Genomic DNA, 20,520 nt, shown 5'->3' with positions numbered 1-20,520 from the left:
TGGTTAAAGACCACAAGTGAAATGTAGAGCAAAATATTTCAGACAAATATTAATGATATCTATACTTTTTTTTGCTGAACATAGTGTATTTCAATAATTATCTTGGAAAAATGTCATTAGAACAAAACACAAAATCACTAAGAAGACTTTTTTCTTGAAATGGAAAGTTACTCAGAAAATCCAAATTTAGGTTTTTTTTTTTTTTAATTTTAAGGCTTATGCTTGCAATAATACATATTTGGAGCTTCACACTTCTCTGCATAATACTCAGACTGTAGCATAACACAGTGACTTGTTAACCTATCATTAGGAAGTGCTGCTTCTCTTATTCTGTAATAAAGAAAAACACATAATTCTGTTGTTATATAACATGAGGACAAACCAAGAAACGACAGCATTTCATTGAATTACAATAGAAGCATATGGATGAAGACAATTTTCATTGAATATTGTCAGAGTTGGGAATTAGACAAACTGAGCTGTCCTTTCCTCAATATCTATCAAGATGACACTAATATTCAACACCATTCTTCATGTCCATAATTTAAATCAAAAGCATCAATATCATTCTTCTTATATTCCTTTTCATACCTTTCTTCTCTTACGTTCTATAATGTTGGGGCAAACCAAGAAACAATAGCATTTTTCAATGCTACTATAACATCATTTAAATACAACTTACTTTAGCTGGGAATTTGACCCATTTAAGAGCTTCCATGGCTGATCACTATCATTACGGTGGACTCCAATCCATGACGCAACTGATATGGAGTTCATCAATTTCTATTCAAACATAAAGAATTTTCACTTACATAGGAATGATGAATGGCTTCATTAAAAAAAAAAAAAAAAACACAAGTAATGAGTTTTTTCATAAGATCCCATACTTTCAGAAGGAAGAGCCAGACTCCAATCTAAGACCACGTAGAGTGTGCTGAGAACAAGGGTACGTAGTGCCACCAATTCTCACCAGCACATCATAATTACATAACATGAGCTCCTAAACATTTTTTTAATTTTTTTCTTTATTTTTTGACAATTTATTCATTTATTCATGCAAGAGCTGGGGCACAGGCAGAGATGCGGGGAGTGAGAGGATTCACCAGAGACAGAGCGGGGAACAGGACAGGCAGATCAGTTGAAATGCACTGCTGAGGGGAGCAGCAGAGGAGACAGGAGAGGTTTGTTGCACCATGTGGGTAGCTCCCTGGCCAGCTGAGGATTGAACTCATGTGGGAAAGGTTATGGATTGCTTCATGGTGCTGTGCTTAATCACTTGAGCCACAGGGATGCCCCAAAATCCTGAATATCTATACTTAGGAACTTCACTCTTCTTGTCATGTGAACAAGGAAAATACTGAACTAGGCCTGCTGCCTGTCAGCACCAACCTACAACAGTAGGAGGCTTGGGGCAGCCATTCCTTCTCTGAGGTGAGGGGTCCTGTGCAGCAACAACAGGGCAGCCTGACAAGGGCCATGCCTCAGGACAGTGACAACACTCAGTAGCCGGGACATGCTTCACCTCTCACCACGAAGCACACATGAGCAGGGCTGGGAAGGTGGAGTTGGGACAACTAAGGGGACCCTAAGGCTGAAAATACCCAACAGAGGAAGTTTCTTTATCTCTGATGACACTGACATCACACCTGACACATTAAACAGAATGGATTTTAAAATGTTATATCATAAAATTCTGCAAGTGAAAACTGGCAAACAGCAGACAAATGCAATAATATAGATGAATTACTGAAGAATTATATGGGAGTGACAAGACAGGAACAAAAGTATCTACCATATGACTGCATTTCAGTTCATAAACGAGAAAAAAGATCTATGAAAAGAAAAGTCAAGTCAGCGGTTCGATAACCAGACAGCAAGAGTGAGGAGAGAGCAGACAGGGTGGCTGGGCTGCACTGGGGGCTGGGACTTCTACTCAGGATCTGCTCTGCAGATACAATTTTCATTCACTTGGTGATTAATCTGCCAGATCACAATATGCTGCCCTTTCTTGATGTTTATTAAACAGAAATTTTTATTTATATGTATATGAAATATGGTTTCATATGTATATGAAATATGATTCTCTATGAAAGCCAAGAACTGGGTTTCTCAAGTGTGCACTAATGGGGAAAAATTTTAGTAAAATCCTCAAAATCAGACAATGGAATGTTATACAAACTATAAATGAACTACTACTTTGTACAATAATATATATGAATTCTATAAATATAAAATAGACTGGAATGAGTCTTCAATAATATGGCTGGGACACTGAAATTCTTACCAATTCTTCCTCAGATTCTATGTAGAGCAGTTGAGACTCGTTACTCTGACAGGCCGTCATGCTCTCCTTCCAGGTTTTTTTTTTAGCACCAAAGTAATAGCAGCTGTTGGAGTACATAATCCACTCCCTTGGACAAGGGCCACAATGACATGCTGAAGGTAGATTGTGAATTATTAACTAAAACTATTTGCATTACTAAAATAAGACATATCATATACATGCCGAGATAGGAATAATCATGTACATAACACAGGCACACACCTCACAGCTGGTGCATACAATACACATTCACAGGAAAAGGGGCAGCTTCTCAGACTATAATTTATGTGCCCATATGAACCAAACTCACACAAAATACCCATGCAAAGGTCCTGACTTTAGTAAATGTCATTTTTTAAAATAGCAAAATTATTTATACCTATAATAGCAGCAGGACATGAGCCATTTGGCCACATGTGTGGGGGGGTTCTAGTGAAATTTTTTCCTGTTATTTGATAGGATGAACCCCTCCTATTATCATTATTCACAAACTTATTTTTATTTTATTATATAATGTATGTTTTACCAGAAAATGTGTTATCATTTTTAGATAGTCTAACATATGTATATCATGCAAACTATACTAATATCAGAATTTCTGAATTCATTGTGTACCTTTCTCGATGTTTGTTACTGTCGAGAAATCATTCTGCTCTGGATTTATAGTAGCTAGAAAATAAAAAGTAACCATTATGAAAATTAAAAGTGTTATAAGTAAAAATCAATATAATAAAATTTCTAACTTAGAAATCTATTTTGGTTGGGTGATAATAATAATGTATAATAAAGTTGACTTTCCAAAGAAATTAGTACAATAACATGGCTTTGGAGGAAAATTACACAAAAATTTAGGGTCAAATTTCATCATCTCCTACGGTATGCGTTACCAATTCTCAAAAATAAATTCATAATTCTCAACTGGGTCTTTCAGTTTCCTAAAGCATGTTGTTGAATTATGATATTTGAATCTATAAAATACTCCCCATTATCATTCTGCATATAAACACTTTTGACAAATTCAAAACAACCATTCAACACTTAATTAAAACCATACATTAAAATGAGTTTTCTCCTTAATACCTGAACTATTTAGAGCACTGGTAACGATCAAGTGTAAACTTTGTCCTTTATAATCTTTGAAAATTTCCTTACCGGTAGTAAGGACTATGGTTTTTATTACCGTGGACACCAAGAGCAGGCAGATGATCCCCAGGACCTCAGCAGCAATCTGCCCTGGAGGTAACGGTGGGTCTGCAGGGAGAGAAATGGAAACACAGACAAAAAGTGGAGACAAATGTTGACAGTTTACAGACACGAGAACCCGCCTGTGTAAGAGGTCACATATAGAAGGTTGGATCCCAAATCCACATACCAGCTGTAATCTTGCCTCCAGAATATATGCTGTGTTTTTAGTAAACATAATGCTCCATGAGCTGCTGTCAAAGACCTCATCATCCAACAATGCAGGAACTACATTTGTCCTCACATTTCAGATTAGAATGACATATTCATATTTTAAGCTTCGATTCTCACACAAAAACTATGTAAGCTTATTCCCTACTCTTTTCGCACAACAGCACCTCAATCATACAGCCCAGGGCAGTTAGACATGTGTCTATTACTTTATCTTTGCATACATAGTACTTGTTATTCCCTTGAAGGCCCTGAGAAGTATTTTGAAGATGTCATTCCACAGAGGCTATTTGCTATTCTGTTGATGAAGAGGAGCTTTATGTGCCCTTACCTTTCATTTCCTGTCCTCTTGGGTCCAGATTCACATCTGGATAGTTCTCTATTTGGTCATTCATCCTTGCAGCTGAGTAGTGTCAGGGACAGTGTCTGCTATAGCTGCAGGCAAGTCCTTACTAAATGCTGCCCATGATGACCAGATCTCTAGTGTAGTCATGTGGGTGGAGCATGTAGAGTAATACATTCATGTGCAGTTGAATAATGGACAATTCAGATTAAAATTTCCTTAGAACTTAAAAATATGTTGTGAGATATAAATTAATTATAAAAATGCTGTTTTATTTTTCACACAATTCTAATGGTTGGGGGAATAGAAGACCAAATGTCAATGGCATAATGTTCACAAATAATAACATCCACACAAATTTAAAGTCAGCTACCCAACAAACATTTTGAAACATTTAGAAAAACTGTCTGAAAGTGCTAAATTAGAAAAAATGATATCTTAACTTTTATAATTTTTATCTATTCATAATTAAAGACTGAATATTCATCGTGTGTAATAGTTGTGTCATAATATGTATTAAGTTCCTGCTCTAAATTACTTGTATAAAGTAACTAACATTTATTAATTTATTATTAAAAAGGTATGAGAGGTTAAAAAATGATGATTTCTAAAATATTGTAGTTTTAAGAAATTGAAATTTTGAAGAATATTTACTGTATAGAAAATAATATGTGATACATTAGCTTCTCGAAATCCTAAACAATATTGATAGGATAAAGATTTGGATATGACATTTATTTTAGAAAAGAAGTTGGTAAATGAAGAATGAAAAAGATAAAACTGTATAAAATGATAAACTAAAAATAATTTAGGGGACAATACTGTTGATTCAAACTTCCAGAGGGATTCTCATTTTATTGATAATTATAATAAATCAACAATGCAATTTGATAATTGATGAAAGAGCTCTCCAGAGAGGAATCTGAAATTAATTCTGGCTTTAAAAACTACAATATTTACATAGTGTCTACCAATTTTGCTTACAATCTAAAACTGGAATAAAAACATAAGATATAACACCTGTAAAACACCTAACATTCAACCTGCCGTTTAGAAGCTCTCAATGAAGTCAGTAAGTTTAATTATATTTTTCACACAATAATGTAGTTATTTCTGATTCATATTCATTAGACCATAACGTAGTTCCTTAGACAGGAGTCTCTTTTATCAGTGGTGTGTATCTTCTTGGTAATGTTTAGAGACATTAAACAATGTTTTGATAGTTTACAAGTAAGTTAGAATTTTATGCACTATGACATCCTCATTCGTATGAACAATTAAATTGGTTTTATTAAGATTAAGAAAGTATACAAGGAATTACATTTGAGCTTTTTGATTAGATGAATTAGTTTTAAAAATCTATGTTTAATACCTGGGCTAAACAATGAAAATATATAGAATTATAACTGTACTGATTGCAAATTCCAAAATAAATTATCCATGTCATGATGCTTATGGGATCAGATAAAATTTTATTGATTAAAATATCCAATTATCTTTGTATATATGCAATTGAGTAATACAGTAAAGTATTTGAATATTTAAGATAACCTCTAATATGTTTCATATTTATGATTATTTTTCCAACCTGAATTACTCAATAAAGATATGAATGTTCTCTATAATTTGATTGCGTAGCAATTGCTTGCATCATATACAGCACGTGTGATCAATGAGATGAGCTGGTAGAGAGACAGTAGAGGAGGAACACATACCTTCTCTTGCCCAAAGAGTGGAGTATCCTCTAGTAAGAGACCTGGTTATTCTTGGAAACAAACAAACAGTATCTGTGGTTTACATACACTCTCCTTTGAACCTGCAGAGTGAAGCCACACTGGAAAAAGTAGATTTCTTGTCAAAGTGTCACTTAAACCTTGAACAGGAAAGCCTAGCTATTGTGAAGGCAGTTTCTTGTCAGACACCTCCAGAGCAGAGGAGACTGAACTTGTAGTGTGTCATTTAGTTTGTCCATTGACAAATGCCTCTAAGAAATTGTGTTCCTATTCTAAAAGATATCAGGGGACAAAGGACTTAACCATAATTAGCTGTTAAAAGCTTCCATCTCAACCACAAACCCTGAAAACTTAAGTCTAGTGAAGAATCTAATAGGTGTTTTACTGTTACACAAGGTTGTTGTATTTTGGCATTAGATATCTTTTTCTCATACTTTCATATTCATTTCTGTTTTAATGGCACACATTTCTAAAATCATAAATCCCTCAGTAATATATACTAAATAATATGCCACAAGTTATTCTAAAGACTTCCATTTTCAACTTTATTATCATCAGTTCTCATGCTTTTCTTCTCTATCTCTCTGCATTCAGTTTTTTTTTTTTTAATTTCTGAAGAGTTGTTTAAATTTCCACTGATAAAAATTGTCATATGGCATGATAAAGCTTTCAAATTTATTGAATTATATCACCTCCCATGATTGAAATATTAATTTTTCATTATGCTTTTCATTGATTCACCCCCTAATCATAACATAATCAACAAGTGATTATTTACAAAACATCTCTATTTAATAGGAATACTTGTTGTTAGTATGACAAAAATCCAAGTCTAAACATTCAGGGGACAAAGAGTTATTTTTTTAAATATCACTTAAACAAAAAATTGGCAGACAGAAAAAGTAGGTTTTTATTTATTTGTTTATTTATTTTTTGCACTCACTTTTATTAGCCTTTCTGTAGTGTGACATCTGAATTAACTTAACCTTCTGGCCTATAGCTCCCTTTGATTATCTTTTTTTTTATAATAAATTTTATTTTTATATTCCCCATACAATTGCTACACCCTTATTTTGACCTCAATCCCTCCCCTCCCCACCCCCCACTACCCCTAGAGTGTCTCTGGTTCATAGTTGTTTGTTAATTTTGATTTTCACTTTCTTATAGTTATTCAGTTTCCTGGTCCCTTATTTAAGTTTTCTAGATTCCTGCTATGAGTGAGACCATCCGGTATTTTTCTTTTTCAAAAAGTAGGTTTCTAATACTCTAATTGATTTATCAGTCACACTAGCCATTATTTAAAGAAATGTTGCATTTCCAGCTTTAACAAAGTTCGCCTAAAATAGAAGTAGTAACTATAGGGTAAGTGAAAAAGTGTCAGGATTTTCTGCCCTCCTGCCATTAGGATTAACGGTGAATCCTGCAGTCTTGAATGCATGCCTGATGGTGGACCCTTGGAGTAGGGTGTGGGCATGCATGGTGGGTGCACCTGGGCTGAGAGGCTGGGCCTATTAAGGCGGCTTCACCGGGGCACCAGTAGACCAGACCAGACCAGAAGCGGAACTGCAGAACCACGAGAAGAGAAAGAACAAGGTCACAACAGAACTGCGGAGAGTTCAGAAAGACTGAAGACTTGCAGGGGGCCAGGAGGCTGGCAGGCTGGCACCCCTGGCTGCCATGTACCTGGTAAATCACAATAAAAGCCTGAAAAACCACTGAGGGCTCAAGGAACACTCCTTTACCTGTTGCATAGAATCATAGAGATCCTGCACTTGGCTCTTGCTTGTACTACAATAACCATAAAAAGGAAATCCCTACATGATTATGTTTCCGTGATATGTCTATTTTATGAGTCAAAGAAATGATCAGAATGTATGTTCACAGTATCATATGAATTAGAAGGAAATATGAAAGCAATATTCTATCTTTTGAAATCAAATGTCTTAAATACACATATTGCTGAAAAAGGAAAAGGCAGAAATCTGAGCACACATCAAAGAAACTGAAAAAAGGAAAAGTCAAAATTAAGTGAAATTAGTATACAATAATAGAAGGAAGAAAACAATAAATAGCACAAACAAATGACAAAGAACAAAATTGTTAAAGAGCATGAACAAAGCACATGTATCCTCACTGTAAACTTAAGCTGAGAACCTAAGTTTATTGTATCTATTTCCACATGAAAAAACATTATGGTTTTTAATAGGTGCACCAGAAAATAAGCCATTATTATGAATACATTTTAATGTCTACACAAAATAGAAAATTTGTTGAAACTGGAAATCACCAAAAGCTGTACAGCAAATAGTTCTACCTGAAGAAACGTCACATGTGTTACAGCCATTGAGTTCTCACAAAAAAACTCCCCCTAAAACAGGTTTACATGCTCAGATGGTATCACCATGAAATAACACTAAATTCCACAGTGCTCTTACAGAAAGGCTTCAAGCTAGAAGAAAAACAAGAATCCTTTTTACAGTAGCCTTGATTCAAGACCTGTCAAATGGGTAGCTGTGAATTAAAACAGTCTAATCTTTTTGTGAATAAGAAAGACAAATGTGCTGATCTAAATAAAATGTATACCTGGATAAAAACCCACAGAATGATTGCTATAGTTTTATTGCAAAATGCAAGTTGATCTCATATTTGAGGGAAATAAAGATAATTTACTTCATAAACATTTTACAAATAAAACATTTCTCATTTCAATTGATGCAAAATGAATAAAAATAAAGCATTAAACTCATAAAACCATTACAAAAATAACTGTTATGAAATGACATTAATTTGAGAGTGATGATGAGAAAGTTACACTAAAGCTCATATTTCAGAATGATTATTGAAATCTTTTTCCCTAAATTGGGAATACATAGAATACATAGAAATCATTCACCATAACTTTTATTCAATATTGAATATAAAGCTCTGGTCTGTAATAAGCCAATTAAAAAAATAATTGCACTTGGAGAGAAGAAACAACTTCTGATTATTTACAATTGCATCCCTATTATATCAAAATTCATCATTCATGTATTCATATATTATATTAGATTCATATATTAGATTAACAGAATTAAAGTTTGCAAAATATTGCATGAAAATCAATAAGCCAACTTCAGTTTTATTACTTTTTACAGCACTGAAAATTGCAAACACACATTTCACACACTTTTAAATAAAATGTCATTAAAAAATACCATTAAAAAGTACCAGTAAGAAGTACCATTAAAGCATAACACCATTTCCCTATGTCTTCTATATAAATACATAGCATAATGAGAAAAAAAAAAACAAATTTAAGGAAGGATTACGGTTGATATAGACTCAAAAACTAAATATGGTAAAGATGACTAAACTCCAAATTACTTTAAAGATTAAATGTTCTCAAACGTCATCACAGAATTTTTTAAAAACAGCTTTATTGAGATATAAGTGAAAAAGCATAAAATTCAGCCATGTGAAGTGAATAAACCAAAGACATTTAGCATATTCAGAGTTTGCAAACGTCACTACTTTTAGCACTGATAATATTCCATCATTTCAAAAAGAAACAGAGAACCAATCAGTGGCCAGTTCCTTTTCCCACCTGCCCTCAGTCTCTGGCAAGACCAGTCCACTTTCTTTGCCTATGATTTTACCATTACTTACAAATGGATTCACACAACAAATGATCTTTTTGATGGTTAAAGACCACAAGTGAAATGTAGAGCAAAAAATTTCAGACAAATATTAATGATATCTATACTTTTTTTTTGCTGAACATAGTGTATTTCAATAATTATCTTGGAAAAATGTCATTAGAACAAAACACAAAGTCACTAAGAAGACTTTTTTCTTGAAATGGAAAGTTACTCAGAAAATCCAAATTTAGGTTTTTTTTTTTTTAATTTTAAGGCTTATGCTTGCAATAATACATATTTGGAGCTTCACACTTCTCTGCATAATACTCAGACTGTAGCATAACACAGTGACTTGTTAACCTATCATTAGGAAGTGCTGCTTCTCTTATTCTGTAATAAAGAACAACACATAATTCTGTTGTTATATAACATGAGGACAAACCAAGAAACAACAGCATTTCATTGAATTACAATAGAAGCATATGGATGAAGACAATTTTCATTGAATATTGTCAGAGTTGGGAATTAGACAAACTGAGCTGTCCTTTCCTCAATATCTATCAAGATGACACTAATATTCAACACCATTCTTCATGTCCATAATTTAAATCAAAAGCATCAATATCATTCTTCTTATATTCCTTTTCATACCTTTCTTCTCTTACGTTCTATAATGTTGGGGCAAACCAAGAAACAATAGCATTTTTCAATGCTACTATAACATCATTTAAATACAACTTACTTTAGCTGGGAATTTGACCCATTTAAGAGCTTCCATGGCTGATCACTATCATTACGGTGGACTCCAATCCATGACGCAACTGATATGGAGTTCATCAATTTCTATTCAAACATAAAGAATTTTCACTTACATAGGAATGATGAATGGCTTCATTAAAAAAAAAAAAAAAACACAAGTAATGAGTTTTTTCATAAGATCCCATACTTTCAGAAGGAAGAGCCAGACTCCAATCTAAGACCACGTAGAGTGTGCTGAGAACAAGGGTACGTAGTGCCACCAATTCTCACCAGCACATCATAATTACATAACATGAGCTCCTAAACATTTTTTTAATTTTTTTCTTTATTTTTTGACAATTTATTCATTTATTCATGCAAGAGCTGGGGCACAGGCAGAGATGCGGGGAGTGAGAGGATTCACCAGAGACAGAGCGGGGAACAGGACAGGCAGATCAGTTGAAATGCACTGCTGAGGGGAGCAGCAGAGGAGACAGGAGAGGTTTGTTGCACCATGTGGGTAGCTCCCTGGCCAGCTGAGGATTGAACTCATGTGGGAAAGGTTATGGATTGCTTCATGGTGCTGTGCTTAATCACTTGAGCCACAGGGATGCCCCAAAATCCTGAATATCTATACTTAGGAACTTCACTCTTCTTGTCATGTGAACAAGGAAAATACTGAACTAGGCCTGCTGCCTGTCAGCACCAACCTACAACAGTAGGAGGCTTGGGGCAGCCATTCCTTCTCTGAGGTGAGGGGTCCTGTGCAGCAACAACAGGGCAGCCTGACAAGGGCCATGCCTCAGGACAGTGACAACACTCAGTAGCCGGGACATGCTTCACCTCTCACCACGAAGCACACATGAGCAGGGCTGGGAAGGTGGAGTTGGGACAACTAAGGGGACCCTAAGGCTGAAAATACCCAACAGAGGAAGTTTCTTTATCTCTGATGACACTGACATCACACCTGACACATTAAACAGAATGGATTTTAAAATGTTATATCATAAAATTCTGCAAGTGAAAACTGGCAAACAGCAGACAAATGCAATAATATAGATGAATTACTGAAGAATTATATGGGAGTGACAAGACAGGAACAAAAGTATCTACCATATGACTGCATTTCAGTTCATAAACGAGAAAAAAGATCTATGAAAAGAAAAGTCAAGTCAGTGGTTCGATAACCAGACAGCAGGAGTGAGGAGAGAGCAGACAGGGTGGCTGGGCTGCACTGGGGGCTGGGACTTCTACTCAGGATCTGCTCTGCAGATACAATTTTCATTCACTTGGTGATTAATCTGCCAGATCACAATATGCTGCCCTTTCTTGATGTTTATTAAACAGAAATTTTTATTTTATATGTATATGAAATATGATTCTCTATGAAAGCCAAGAACTGGGTTTCTCAAGTGTGCACTAATGGGGAAAAATTTTAGTAAAATCCTCAAAATCAGACAATGGAATGTTATACAAACTATAAATGAACTACTACTTTGTACAATAATATATATGAATTCTATAAATATAAAATAGACTGGAATGAGTCTTCAATAATATGGCTGGGACACTGAAATTCTTACCAATTCTTCCTCAGATTCTATGTAGAGCAGTTGAGACTCGTTACTCTGACAGGCCGTCATGCTCTCCTTCCAGGTTTTTTTTTCAGCACCAAAGTAATAGCAGCTGTTGGAGTACATAATCCACTCCCTTGGACAAGGGCCACAATGACATGCTGAAGGTAGATTGTGAATTATTAACTAAAACTATTTGCATTACTAAAATAAGACATATCATATACATGCCGAGATAGGAATAATCATGTACATAACACAGGCACACACCTCACAGCTGGTGCATACAATACACATTCACAGGAAAAGGGGCAGCTTCTCAGACTATAATTTATGTGCCCATATGAACCAAACTCACACAAAATATCCATGCAAAGGTCCTGACTTTAGTAAATGTCATTTTTTAAAATAGCAAAATTATTTATACCTATAATAGCAGCAGGACATGAGCCATTTGGCCACATGTGTGGGGGGGTTCTAGTGAAATTTTTTCCTGTTATTTGATAGGATGAACCCCTCCTATTATCATTATTCACAAACTTATTTTTATTTTATTATATAATGTATGTTTTACCAGAAAATGTGTTATCATTTTTAGATAGTCTAACATATGTATATCATGCAAACTATACTAATATCAGAATTTCTGAATTCATTGTGTACCTTTCTCGATGTTTGTTACTGGCGAGAAATCATTCTGCTCTGGATTTATAGTAGCTAGAAAATAAAAAGTAACCATTATGAAAATTAAAAGTGTTATAAGTAAAAATCAATATAATAATATTTCTAAGTCAGAAATGTATGTTGGTATGGTAATAGTAATAATCTATAATAAAGTGACTTTCTAAGGAAATTATTGAAATAATAAAGCTTTGGGCCTCCCAAGTGGCACAGCGGGTTGCGTGCCACTGTGTGAAGCTTTCCACAGCTTCTACAGCACGGGTTCGATTCCTGGCCAGCCAGCCTGGGAGAAACCCACTTGGTGCAGTGACCTCTCTGGCCTTGCCCTCTGCTCCCCTCAGCAGTGTATTTTGTCACTCTGCCTGTTCTGCTCCCTGCTCTGTCTCTGGCGAATTCTCTCACCCTCCCATGTCTCTGACCTGTACCCCAGTTCATGAATAAATAAATAAATCTTAAAAAAAGAATAATGCTTTGGGGGAATAAATCACAAAACTTTAGAGTCAAATTTCACCATCTTAATGTATGTAGTCACCAAATTTAAAAAATCATTTCATATCTTGTTTTTGTTGAGTCGTGTGAGTTCTTTGTAAAACTTAAGTTTTCAATAAATAAAGTCTTTCAGTCTCCTAAAGCATGAGTTTGAATCATGATATCTGAATGTACATAAAATCTCAACAATCAGTTTGTATATTTGTACTTTTGAGAAGTTAAGATTAAACATTCAAGATTAAATGTATTCAAATGGTCACATTAACACAATAATTCTATTCCTTAATATTATGAACTATTTAAAAGCACTGACAATCATTAAGTGAAAAGTTTCATTATAATCTTTCATGAATTTACCTACGGGTAAATTAATCCACACTGGCACAATAATGCATATCAAGACAAGGCAGGTGAGTCCCAAGATCCCAGCAATACGCTTCTCTGGAGGTGCTGCTAAGCCTGCAGGGAGAGAAATGGAAACGTTGATGTGGAGACAGTTGTTCAGTTTACACACAACAAAATCTACATGAACAGGGAGTCACATGTATAAATTTGGACCCAAGACGTCTTTCTCCCACTGGAATCGTTCCCCCAGAGTATACCATTGCTTTTTCAGTAAACAAAACACCCATGCATTTTTGTTTGTCAACAATTATAAATTAAAACAATACCTGGAAAAAAGTAGCCATCAGGTTTCCTACTAGAATACCATATTCCATTGCCAAATTCTGATCCTCACAAATGAAAAACATGTCAGTTTATTACCTATTTTTGTGCACTTCCACCCCTCTGCATCTCCTAGAACAGTTGTGCTGTGTGTCCACTAAATGTTTTACCTTTGAGGTGACAGGACTTGCCATTCTCCTGAGGATCCCGAGCAGCATTGTGAAGACTTAATTCTGCATAGGTTACTCCCTGCTCCGTTACAGTAGTGGAGCTTTTATTCTCTTTAGGTTTCACTTGCGGCCTCTTTGAGACCTTTGCCAGCTTCAGCTCTGCATAGGTGACTCTTTGCTCCTTCATCTTTGCTGCTCTGTAAAGTCAGGAACTGCTGCACTCTCTGATAAATGCTTCTCAGTCTTTAATAAATGGTGCATAGGACCAGATCACTGTGGGCAAAGCGTGAGTTGAGTGATAGACTCATATTGCAGTTGAACAACACACATGTCTGGTCTAAAGTCCTAGAGCACTAAGATAGTATCACCAGAGGTGGATCCCATCACTCCAGCATACAGCCAATGATGTAAACAAAAATTACCTCAATGAGAAAATTTAAAACATATGAACTCCTAGGAACCTTAAGCATATGTTTCATGACAGAATAAGTACTTTTTAAAAAGATATTCTATACTGACACAATAGTACTGGTTAGAAAAATGAAAAGCAAAAAAAAAAAAAAAATAATAATAATAAATGAGATGCCAATGACCAATATTATCTTTATTAATCTAAGGTATATTACACAGCAGCGTCTTAATACCTTGTATTACTATATTGAAATGAAAATTTTGCCTCAGAAAAAATGATGCATCCATTTTATGTCAATTTTTAAAACTAATGGTGAAAGATTGAATGTTTTAATTTGGAGAAATATTGTTAGCATTTCCACACTAACTATTTTTATTTGGTCATTAATTTTATTTATTAAAGGGGGATGAGGTGTTATTCAATTATCTCAAGTTATTTTCTTTTAAAAAATGTCCTTCACTATTGAGATATTCTGAGAAATTTTTACAATTTAAAGAAATTTTCTACATTTGCTAATATTAATGGCATATTAAGCTCTTCCAAAGCCTAAACAATATTGAAAACAAAACAACAAAAAATAATATTTTAAAAATTTATGATTTTGAGTAATAAAAGAGATTGGTAATTGATTTAATAGCTAGAGAAAAAACATAAAATGATAAATACACTATTGTTCATTAATTATCGGAACATTATTGGTTAAAACTTCCAGAAAGATCCTATAACTATCCAAGTTAATGAATGGTGCCTTAGTTGTGCAAGTAATTGAAATAAATAAAAAATCATAATTTCAGTAATTCAGTAAATAGATTCTATAATAAGTGAGATCTAGAATTAATTCTGACTTTGATACTTACTAAGTATCACATTTTCATTTTAACTCAGTAAAAAAAGAAAAAGGAGAAATAAAATAAAAGGTTATATTGAGTCTTCCAAATTAGTTTTAGTTTTCTAATCTAAAATGGCAATAGGAATATTTAAGATATAAAATATATGTAAAACATGATATCCAACCTGACTTGTCAGCTGCAATAATACACTCCCTATTTTCATCATTATTTTGATACAACCACCTTGTTTTTCCTATTTCATAACATTTATACCAGGTAACCTAATTCATCAGAAAGGAGTTTGTTTTATTAGCATGATATGTCTTGAACAATGCATGTTTATTTTTAAGCATTTTGTGTACTTTGAAATCAAAATGACATTTTATAGAAGATATCTCATCTTGATTTCTATTAACATTAAAACCTTTTATATTAAATCAAAGTATGTAAATGAGGAATTACCTTTGACCTTCATGATTCAATGAATTCATGTAAGGATCTAATTTTAAAGATGGAGCTAAATACAAAAAATATATAGAATTATATATGTATTGATTATGAATTACAAAAATAAACTCTTCTTGTCATGATCTGGTGAAATTTCAAGTTAAATGGCATTGATTTACAAATCCAATTATGCATATTTTATATACTTGAGTAATTTGCCAATTACAGAATTCAAATATTTTGAGAAAACCACAAAATATTTCATTTTCTTCTTGTGTTTGAACCGAATTATTCAAATAAAGATACCAATGTTCTCTTTGATTTGATTCCATGTGAATTGCATATCAAATGCCTCACATCTAACCTTCATAAACTTCTACTAAAAGACATGGACCAGCAGAGAGAGAGGAGAGGAGCAACACATACCTTCTGTTGGCGAGGAAGTTGTGCATCCTTGAGTGAAGGAGGAGACACCTCCATACTGATCTTCACAGGGACTGGCCCACAGAGCATCCTACCAGCAGTGCAAGAGGGTTCCCTCTTCTCCACATCCTCACCAGCACGTGTTGTTCTTATCTGTGATCACAAACAATATCTTTGATCTTTAGAACTGCCCTGTGAAGTTTCAGAGTGAAGCAAGAGTGGAAAAAGCAGATTTCTCATGAATGCGTCACTAGCAGTTTGAACAGGAAATTGTTGCACTTGGGCTATTTTGAAGACACTTCACCTCATCACAAACCTGCAGACGATAGGAGAGGATGGATTTATAGTGTGTCTTTTACGTTTTCCACTTTCAAATGCCTCTGAAATATATCAGGGAACAAAAGAGTTAAACACCCATGCTTGTAATTTGTTTCCATAGCAGTCATAAATGCTGAAAACTTAGGCTTTTTTAAGACTATCTTAGATGTTTAAATTCTACTATAAAGCAAGATTCATAAATCTTGACTTTATATAGTTTTCCCCTATACCCTACTCTTATTATATAATTTATAATGGGAAAAATTAATATCATTATTCTATTACCAATAGGTATTTAACGATGTTTATCACTAATTATTACAAAAAAACACTACATTTTCAAATTTTCTATAACTGTAACAATGATCAGTGCCTAAATTTATCTTCTCAACCTCTTTTCTCTAGTCTAACAATTTGTGCATTCAATTTTGTTCTTTGAAAGTAAGCTATTTAGATTTCCACTGATAAAAAAAATAATAAACCATATCATCATTCCAGTGACTGAAATTTTACACCATTCATTCACTTATCCTCTAATTGTAATTGTGTTTTAATAGGAATATTTGTTATGAATGATAAAAACCTAAGTGTACTTAGGTGTACTTAGCCACAAACTCTCACCAGCACATCATCATTACATAACATGAGCTCCTAAACATTTATACTTAGAAATTTCACTCCTCATGTGAACAAGGAAAATTCTGACCTAGCCCTGTGTCCCATCAGCACCAGCCTACAACAGGAGGAGGCTTGGGGCAGCCATTCGCCCCCTAAGGTGAGGGGTCCTGTGCAGCAACAGCAGGGCAGCCTGACAAAGGTGATGCCTCAGGACAGTGACAACAGTCAGCAGCCAGGGCCACAATTCACCTCCCACCACCAAGTGCACATGAGCAGGGCTGGGAAGATGGAGATGGGAGAACTCCAGAATTTTCATTGTTCACATAACAAGAAAAGTGAAGTTCCTAAGTATAAATGTTTAGGAGCTCATGTTATATAATAATGATGTGCTGGTGAGAGTGTGTGGTATCATGCACAATAGTTTTCAGCACACTGTGAGTATGTGGTGTGAGATTGGATTCTGTCTTTCCTTTCTGAAAGTGTAGATCTTGTGAAAGAAGACATTACTTGTGCTTTTTTAAAAATGAAGCCTTTCATCAATCCTATGTAAGTGAAAATTCTTTTCTTTTTCTTTAAGATTTATTTATTTATTTATTTATACAAGCACTGAGTACAGTCGGAAGTGCGGGAAGGTGAGAGAATTCACCAGAGTCAGAGAGGGGAGCAGAACAGGCAGAACGACGAAATACACTGCTGAGGGGAGCAGCGGGCGTGGCAGGAGAGGTCTGTGCGCCATGTGGGACCCTCGCTGGCTGCCAGGGATCGAACCGGCACTGCAGAGGCTGTGGGCAGCTTCGCGGCCCAGTGCTCAACTGCTGCACCACCGTGGGAGGCCCTAAGTGAAAATTTTTTTACGTTTGAATCGAAATTTATGAAATCCATAGACTCATGGATTGTAGTCTACCGTAAAGGCAGTGATCAGCCATGGATGCTGGTCCCCAACCAGTCAAAGGGGGACACTATGACAGAAAAAACCTAACCCAGGAAGTTTCTTTATCTCTGATGCCAATGACATCCTGCACCTGACATATTAAGCAGAATGGATTTTAAAATGGTATATCATAAAATTTTGTAGTGAAAATTGACAAACAGCAGATAAATGCAATATGCAGACGATTACTGAGGAAATTATAGGGGAGTGACGAGACAGGAACTAAAGTATATACAGTATGAGAGCATTTCAGTTCATAAACAAGAAAAAAGATTAAGAAATTAAGAGTCAAGTGGTGTTTTAATAACCAGACAGCAGGAGTGAGGAGAGAGCAGACAGGGTGTCTGGGGTGTACTGGGGGTTGGGACTACTACTCAGGATCTGCTCTGCAGACACAATTTTCACCTGGTGATTAATCTGCCCAATCACAATACGCTCACCTTTCTTGATGTGTATTAAACAGCAATTTTTATTTAATACACACACACATGCATATATGTATATAATATATATATAAGAAATATGGTTCTCTAAGAAAACCAAGAACTGGATTTTTCAAGTGTGCATCAACAGGTCAAAGATTTTACTAAAATCCACAAAGTCAGACAATGGAAAGTTATACAAATGTTAAACACAAATTTGAACAAAAATACGTATGGATTCTATAAATATAAAAGTGACCTGAATATTTTCCAATAAAGTGTTTGGAGCACTGAAAGTCTTACCATTTCTTCCTCAGTGTCTATGTAGAGCAGCTGAGACTTCATACAGTGACAAGCAGTCAAGCTCTCCTTCCAGGACTAAAGTAATAGCAGTTGTTGGAGTAGGTAAACCACCCTTTTGGACAAGGCCCACAATGATATGCTGCAGAGAGATTATGAATTATTACTTAACATTATTTGTGTTAATAAAATAAGACATATCATATGCAAACTGAGATAAGAACAATCATGTACCTAGCACATGCACACACCTCACAGCTGGTGTATACAACATGCACAGAGAAAGTTCAGCTTCTCTTGCTGTAATTGATGTGTCCATATGAACCAAAATCACTCAAAAAATATCCACTGTATATGTCCTGAGAAAGACTAAATAAAGTCATTTTTTAATAGTGAAGCTGTTTATATGTATAATAGCAGGAGGACATGAGCCAATTGGCCACATGGGTATGGAAGTTCTAAGTGAATTTTCTTCCATTATTGGATATTATGATACCCTCTTATTATCATTATTCATGAACATTTATTATTTGATTCTAAAATGTATGTCCTAACAGACAAAATTTTTACCTTTATTACGTTGTCTAACATTTATATATAATGCAAACTGTAGTAACAGAATTTTGGAAATCATTTTTTACTTTTCTTGAACTTTGTTGTTAGGGAGAAATCATTCTCTCCTGAGGAGAAATATGTCTGCCATGGCACTATAGTACCTAAATATAAAATTATCTTTATAAAAATTAATAGTGTTCTAAGTAAATACTAATTACTATATTTTTTCTAAATTATAAATGTTGTATGTTAGTAGGGATATAGTAATAATCTATAATAGAGTTGAGTTTCTGAAAAAATTAAACATTTTTTATTTTATTATATAATGTATGTTTTACCAGAAAATTTGTTACCATTTTTACCAAGTATAACATACATATATCATATAAACTGTATAACATCAGAATTTTGGAATTCATTGTGTACATTTATGGATATTTTTTACTGACAAGAAATCATTCTGCTCTGGATTTATAGTAGCTAGAAAATAAAAGTAATCATTATAAAAATTAATAGTGTTCTAAGTAAAAATCAGTGTTATAATATTTCTAAATTAGAAATATATGTTGGTAGGGTGATAATAATAATCTATAATAAAGTTGACTTTCCAGAAAATTAGTAAAATAATAAAGCTTTGGGGGAAAATTTCACAAAAATTTAGAGTCAAATTTCATCATCTCCTACAGTATGTGGTTACCAATTCTCAAAAATCAATTCGTACTTCTCAATTGGGTCTTTCAGTTTCCTAAAGCATGGCATTGTATCATGATAGATGAATCTATAAAATACCCCCATAATAATTCTGCATATTTACACTTTTGACAAATTCAGAACAATTCAACATTTAATTAAAACCATATATTAAAATGAATGTTCTCTTAATATCTAAACAATTTAGAGCACTGGTAACTATTAAGTGTAAAACTTTGTCCTTTATGATCTTTCGAAAATGTTCTTACCAAGAGTAAGGACTATGGTTTTTATTATCGTGGACACCAAGACCAGATAGAGGATCCCCAAGATCTCAGCAGCAGTCTTCATGGGGGGTAATGGCGAGTTTGCAGGCAGAGAAATGGAAACACGGAGAAAAGATGGAGACAAAGGTTAACAGTTTACAGACAGTAGAACCCGCCTGTGTAAGGAGTCTGATATAGAAGGTTGGATCCCAGATCCACATTCCCTCCATAATCTTGCCGCCAGAATATATGTTGTGTTTTCAGTAAAACATAATGCTCCATGAGTTTTTGCCAAAGACTTCATCTTCCAATAATATAGGAACTAAATTAGTCCTCACATTTCAGATTATTCAAATGTCACACAGAAAATTATGTGTGCTTATCCACTACTCTTTCTGCACATCTGCACCCCAATCATACAGTCCTGAACAGTTACATGTGTGTCTATTAAATGTTTTCTCTTTGCACACATAATGTTTGTCATTCCCTTGAAGGTCCTGAGAAGTATTTGAAGACGTCATTCCACAGACGTCATTTGCTATTCTGTTGATGAAGTGG

General features: G+C 34.5%; 2 protein-coding genes across 2 annotated transcripts; both read right to left on the bottom strand.

Moving 5' to 3' along the window:
- Window positions 1-209: 209 nt before the first annotated feature.
- Window positions 210-4,131, bottom strand: LOC311185417 (NKG2-C type II integral membrane protein-like; the record flags this gene model as incomplete). Its single annotated transcript, XM_084256043.1, has 6 exons — window positions 210-330; window positions 683-783; window positions 2,285-2,436; window positions 2,939-2,992; window positions 3,476-3,574; window positions 4,068-4,131. 6 exons carry the CDS (start codon window positions 4,129-4,131, stop codon window positions 210-212), a joined length of 591 nt encoding a protein of 196 aa, XP_084112169.1.
- A 5,570-nt stretch (window positions 4,132-9,701) lies between these two features.
- Window positions 9,702-13,937, bottom strand: LOC311185416 (NKG2-A/NKG2-B type II integral membrane protein-like; the record flags this gene model as incomplete). Its single annotated transcript, XM_084256042.1, has 6 exons — window positions 9,702-9,822; window positions 10,175-10,275; window positions 11,754-11,905; window positions 12,408-12,461; window positions 13,272-13,373; window positions 13,751-13,937. 6 exons carry the CDS (start codon window positions 13,935-13,937, stop codon window positions 9,702-9,704), a joined length of 717 nt encoding a protein of 238 aa, XP_084112168.1.
- Window positions 13,938-20,520: the final 6,583 nt, after the last annotated feature.

This window comes from Talpa europaea (assembly GCF_964194135.1).
Source record: "Talpa europaea genome assembly, chromosome: 15".
In the NCBI taxonomy this organism is placed as follows: Eukaryota; Metazoa; Chordata; class Mammalia; order Eulipotyphla; family Talpidae; genus Talpa; species Talpa europaea.
This window is presented reverse-complemented; position numbering and strand designations above follow the sequence as displayed.